The sequence below is a fragment of the Muscardinus avellanarius genome (assembly GCF_963383645.1).
Source record: "Muscardinus avellanarius genome assembly, chromosome: 1".
Taxonomy (NCBI): Eukaryota; Metazoa; Chordata; class Mammalia; order Rodentia; family Gliridae; genus Muscardinus; species Muscardinus avellanarius.
Window position 1 is genome coordinate 65,085,880 of NC_137786.1, and position 6,000 is coordinate 65,091,879.

Below are 6,000 nucleotides of genomic sequence, written 5' to 3' on the forward strand. Positions count from 1 at the left end.
GCGGCTAGCTTCGAACCTGCGAGCTCCTCCTGTCTTCACCTCCCAAGCGCGGGGATTACAAGCGTGCACCACCACGCCCAGCCAACAATATTTTTTATTTCTATCACCTTGGCTAGAGTTTTGTTATAAGGTCTCACCTAGTTTCGAGGGAAAATGAAAAATATCTTTATTCAAGGAAACCCAACACTAGATTTATCAGCAACAAAACACAGGACACCCAGTTAAATCAGAATCCAAGGTAAACAAATATGTATCATAAAATATTTGAAACAAAATTTTAGTAAAGACTTTTTCATTATTCATCTGGGATTCAAATTTAACTGGGTGTCCTGTATTTTGCATTATACATCATCCCATCTTCATTTTGAATTGGAGATTGAGAGTGGTTGAGGAATGAGGACCTAAACGTAGTTAGGTAGAAGAAATAAGTTCTAATATTCTACAGTACAGCACTATATTTAACTAGAATTCACAATAAATTATTACCTATTTTATGAAGAACTAGAAAAGAACTTGAAGGCTCCAAACATAAAGAGATGATAAGTAAATGGATATGTTAATTACTTTGATTTGGTCAGCGTATGCTGTCTACATATGATGAAATATCACTGTACCCCATATTTACAAGTATCATTAATCAAAAATTTTACATTAATTTACATTAATCAAATATTTTAAAATAGCTTACACTTTAACACTGCATTAAATAAAAGATGTAGAGGGTCTTAGCAAGACCCTCAGAAACTTAGCAAGATCCTGTTTTAAATAAAAAAATAAAGGGCTGGGGGTATAGCTCAGAGGTAGAATGCTCCTGGGCTCAATACCCGGTATCACACACACAAAAAAATTATATACAATACACATGCCCAAATGCATTAAAATAAAAGAGGTTCTTTTTTAAGATAAAAAGGAAAAGCAACTAAGGAAAAAGTCAAAAACAATCAAAGTTTAGAGCATTCTAAAAAGAAATACAAGCCAGGCGTGGTAGCGCATGCTTGTAATCCCAGCATTTGGGAGCCTGAGACAGGAGGATTGTGGTTCACAGACAGCCTCAGCTACTTAGTGAAGTCCTTAACGACTCAGTGAGACACTGTTTAAAAAAAAAAAAAAAAAGGACTGGGGGTGTAGCTCAGAGGTAGAATGCCCCTGGGTTCCATCACCAGTACCACATATATACATACATACATACTTACATACATACATACATACATACGCCGGGCGTGGTGGCGTACACTTGTAATCCCCATGCCTAGGAGGCTGAGACAGGAGGATCGCACAGGTTTGAAGCCAGCCTCAGCTATTCAGTGAGGCTCTCAGCAACTTAGTGGGACCCTGTTTCCAAATAAAATATAAAATAGGTCTGGAGGTATAGCCCGGGGGTAGAAAGCCTCTGGGTTCCACTATCAGTATAAATAAATAAATAAATAGAAATACAAAAAGTTCTTCACATTTAAAATGGATAAATTAAAAACCTTGAAGCTTAATACAAAGATGTGAGGAGCCAATAAATAATGTACAAGATCCTCTTTCATTAAATCACCTAATTCTCCCTAATCCTGGCTTTGTTTGAAGAGTAGAAGAGGATAAATAAAATTAAAATCAGGAAACAAAAAAATCCATAATACTGTAACGTGGAAGTGACTATGCATCCTTGAAATGGTCGGTAAAGGAAAAGACGGAGAACCTAAAGTCAAAGAGTACAAAAGAGAGGGTTTAGGGAGTGAGAACACCCCCATTTTGCAGCCACTGTGGTAAAATAAAGGCTTGTTCAGGAGATCCATCCATGGTGGCTGAATACAGAAGTCATGAATTTAGTGAAGAGCAAGATATCTATCTGGTCTCCAAGTACCTCCCCACAAGGAAATTTAGAAAAAGGAAAAATAGTAATGATACAGAAGAGACATCAGATAAGCCCCTGGCTGGGAAAATCAGCAGCAGGAAGATGGGAGATTTGTATCTCCAGCTTTAATAGTCTGAAGACATCACTTGCAGGAGTAATATGACCAGGGGCACATAACCTAAATCTTAACATAAGAAAACACCAGCAAACCCAGTTGATTAATGTGCTATAAAACAATAAGCTTGCATTCTCTAAATATGTCAGATCAAGAGAGAGAAAGGATGCCGGGTGTGGTGGCGCACGCTTGTAATCCTGGCACTTGGGAGGCAGAGACAGGAGGATCGCGCAGGTTTGAAGCCAGCAGCGCGCGCGCTGACTTAGGAGACCCTGTTTCCAAATAAAAATGTAAAAATAGGTCTGGGAGTGTAGCCTGGAGGTAGAAGGGCTTCCAGGAACCCCAGTACCACCAAAAGAGAGAGGAAGAGAGAGAGGGGGGGGCAGAGGCTAAGGAGCTATTTTAGATTAAGGAAGACTAAAGAGCTATGACAACTAAAGAAAATAGTATCAGATCCTGGACTGGATCCTCAAGAGAAAAAAAAGCTAAAAGAAAAAAAGAGATTTTATTGGAACAAATAACAAAATTGGATAATACTACAGTTTGTACTGATGAGAAATTACCTGAATATACAAGTACTATAGCTAAGTTGTATAAACAATACTTTTGTTCTTAAAAAATGTACACTAAGGTTTATGAAAAAATGACTTATGCAACTTATTCTGTAATGACTCAAGCAACAATAATAAGAATGTGTGAACATGGTGTGGGGGAGAGAGAAGCAGTGTAGTATATTTTTAAAAATTGATGAATCTGCATAAAAGGTAGCTCTCTATAATTTTGTTGTAACGCTTAAAAAACATAAAACTATTTCAAAGTAATCCATTAAAAATTAGAGCAAAACAAGGTAAGCTTTTTTATATAAAATGTGCCATTTAGTTTTTAAAAAGGCAAGTAAAACCATAGTTTAATAAATGAGAGCATGTAGGCTCAAGAGAATTAAGTGACCACTTCCAAACAGGAGTCTCCTTGTTTTTGGAAAACTATATTAGATTCCAGTTCAATGGTCAAAATGTTTCTAACTCCTGGAAGCATTAAGGTCATACACTGCCTACAGCTATTATTCAAAGTTTGAAACTTTGATATATTTGTATGCATTCTCTAATAAAAAGCACCATAAATTTCAAAGAGACAGTAGTATATCCAAACATTTGAAAGAATGGGTTAAGATCAGAATGTCTGTGTTCAAATTCAGGGAGCTCTGTGATCTTGGGCAAATTACCAACTGTGATCCAATTTCCTCATTTGTAAGGTGGAATCAGAGAAGCACCTTGTTAACAGCCAATAACACTATTAAAAGGACTGAGGGCCTGGGATGTCGCTCAGTGGCAGAGTACATGCCTGCATGCTCACAGGCTTACATCTTCAAGGCCCTGGGTTCCATCCCCAGTACCACAAAATAAAAATGAAGACTGACTGTGATGATGAATGTTCAGGGGTATGCACAAGGGCTCGGTGTCAGCTTCTTTTATTTCAAATCCAAATTCAACAGCTCTGGCCAAAGCCATACCTTCTTTCCAAATCAATCCTAAACCTGACAAATTCTAAAAGAAAAACATCTTTTTAGATGTTCCCAAACCAAAAAAGTTAACTATAAATCATATGCAAAATAAAATAATGCAGATTTACAGAATATAACAGGTGAAACATTTTTGTTAGTAAAAATGTAAAGTCACAACAAGTCCCTTGTTAGATCAGTCACCTATGTGCACGGAATGAAAAATAAAATCTGCTATCTTACTCAAACCTTTCTAACCTGGAAATAATTTAAACAGCCGGGCATGGTGGTACACGCTTGCAATCCCCTGTGCTTGGGAGGCGGAGACAAGAGGATCACGCAGGTTCGAAGCTGGCTTAAGAGACCCTGTTTCCAAACAAAATATATATATATATATATAAAATATGTCTGAGAGTGTAGCCCGGAGGTAGAAGGGTTTCCAGGAACCCCAGTACTACCAAAAAAATAAATAATTTAAACAAATTTTTAAAAACCACTAAACCGGGCATGGTGGCTCACACTTGTAATCCCAGCATTTGGGAGACTGAAAACGGAGGATCGCAGTTCGCAGACAGCCTCAGCTAATTCGTGAGGTCCTCCGCAACTTAGTGAGACCCTGTTTCAAAATAAAGAATAAAAAACAGGACAGGGGGGTGTAGCTCGGAGGTCGAATGCCCTTGGGTTCCATCTCCAGACCCGCAAAAAAACAAAACACTAATTTATGTACTGTGTATAAAATTCCAGTGATCTCAATACAGTAAAAATGTCACCCTAATTTCAACTACTAACGCTTTCTAAAACAGGTTAATTTTTAATTATAACTTTCTGACACCTAAACTACCACCCCAGCTATTTTATTAGTAAATGATTCCAGTGACAACCTATTATGTGACAATATTGTTGAGTATTGAGAGATTAAAAGAAAAATGTAAAAGTGATTACAAAAGATGTTTGCACTTCTAGGTGGTAACTTGCTCGTTTTTTTTTTTTTACAAAACTCAATGTACATGGTTTAGTGTTCGTTTTTAAAATTCACACTAATTTGTTAAAATTTCGGATTTGTCTACAGTAACTCTTTAAATATTCTTTATTCATATGCTTTTCTTTCGTATTAGGTTTTTTTTTTTTTTTCATCTGTACTGGAAAGGATATTGTCCAAGAACAAGAACGATGGTATCCATCAGATAGTCCATTCATAATCGATCAGATAGTCCACTCATTAAAAGCCAAATACCACCTTTTGCCCCTCTAATCCCACGCAAGTTTCTCATAAGCAACACTCACACTCCACTCTCAACCTCCAAACACTCTTTTACCCTCTATAAGATTTTTTTCTCAGCGTGTGATCCTGCAGATAGTAACTAGAAGTGCAGGTTGAAAATCCAGACCCCACTACCCTAGCCGAGCCCAACTGGGTCAGCGTTTGGTTTTTTTTTTGTTTTGTTTTGTTTTGTTTTGTTTTGTTTTGGGGGGGGGGGACCCTGAGCTCCCCAAGAGGATCTTTCTCCGCTAAAGTTTGAAAACTAGCAGAGACATCGACACCCAGGCACCCCAATCTCCCAACCCCACCCGCCAACGGGGAACGTTCCCGCGCGCTGGGCAGCGACCCCGGCCCTGCCCCCGCCCCCGGGGCCCCAGCCCCCCGCGCCTCCTCACTTCTTTAAATCGCTGCTGAAGAGGCCGAAGGCGCCGGAGGGTGAAATGGTCGAGGTCGCCTCCTGCCCCAGCTCCGCCGCCTCGCCTCCTCCGGACTGCTCATTGTACGCGAAACTGTTGTTGGCCATTGCCGCGGTGCGGCGGGTCGGTGGTCCGGCCGGGGTTCTCCGCCGAGGGCGCCCGTCCCGAGGACACCACTACTTTTTGGGCGCCGCCGCGCAGGCGCTTCCGGGCTCGTCACGCCGCGAGGCGAGGCTGTGCGCATGCGCGGTGCGCGGCCCGCCCCGGGCGGGCGGGGCCAGCTCCGGGCTTTGCGGGCGGCCGGGACCCAGGTCTGCGGCGAGGCGGGCGAGCCCCTGGACCCGCGGCCCTGACCTGAGCCTTTCGCTGGAGATGGAGATCCCCACGCCTGCAGCCCTCTTAGCTAGACCTCAGCTGTAAGCCAGTCGCTTTCAGATTGCTCCTGGACACGCCAGATGGACTTTCCCAAGCCCATCACCATCACTTGGCCTTTTTGTGCAGGTGTCCGCTTCTCTCCCCCTCGCCAGACGCCCCACGCAGCCTTGGTCCCGGACAATCGCGCCAACCGTGGGATTTGAGGAATCCTAGGAGAATGATCATCAGGCCAGAGCTTTGAAGCGAGGACCCTGGGGCCAGCAGTTCCCGTCTGCAACGCGGGGGTGCATCCGACCAGCATCTAGCTAAACCAGAAAAGCCAGAGATGCCCGGTGCCCAGAGTGGTCCCGGTCCTCTGGGAACCCCCTTCCCTTTTTTTTTTTTTTTTTTTTTTTTTTTTTTTTTTTTTTTTGCAGTAGCGACTGTGGAACCCATGGGGGTTTTTACCTCCGAGCTATACTCCAGCCCTATATTTTTTTATCCTTTATTTTGAAA

General features: G+C 41.8%; 1 protein-coding gene across 2 annotated transcripts in view; it reads right to left on the reverse strand.

Annotated features, from left to right (window-relative positions):
- Positions 1-5,286, reverse strand: part of AP3B1 (adaptor related protein complex 3 subunit beta 1) — a gene marked incomplete at its 3' end in the record, with an annotated part of 261,404 nt that extends 256,118 nt beyond the window's left edge. For both annotated transcript variants that reach the window (XM_080711376.1, XM_080711377.1), the window contains exon 1: positions 5,110-5,286. In XM_080711376.1, coding sequence (XP_080567502.1) covers positions 5,110-5,237 — 128 coding nt within the window. In that variant the 5' untranslated portion in view covers positions 5,238-5,286. The remainder of the gene's footprint in view (positions 1-5,109) is intronic.
- Between the last annotated feature and the right edge of the window lie 714 nt (positions 5,287-6,000).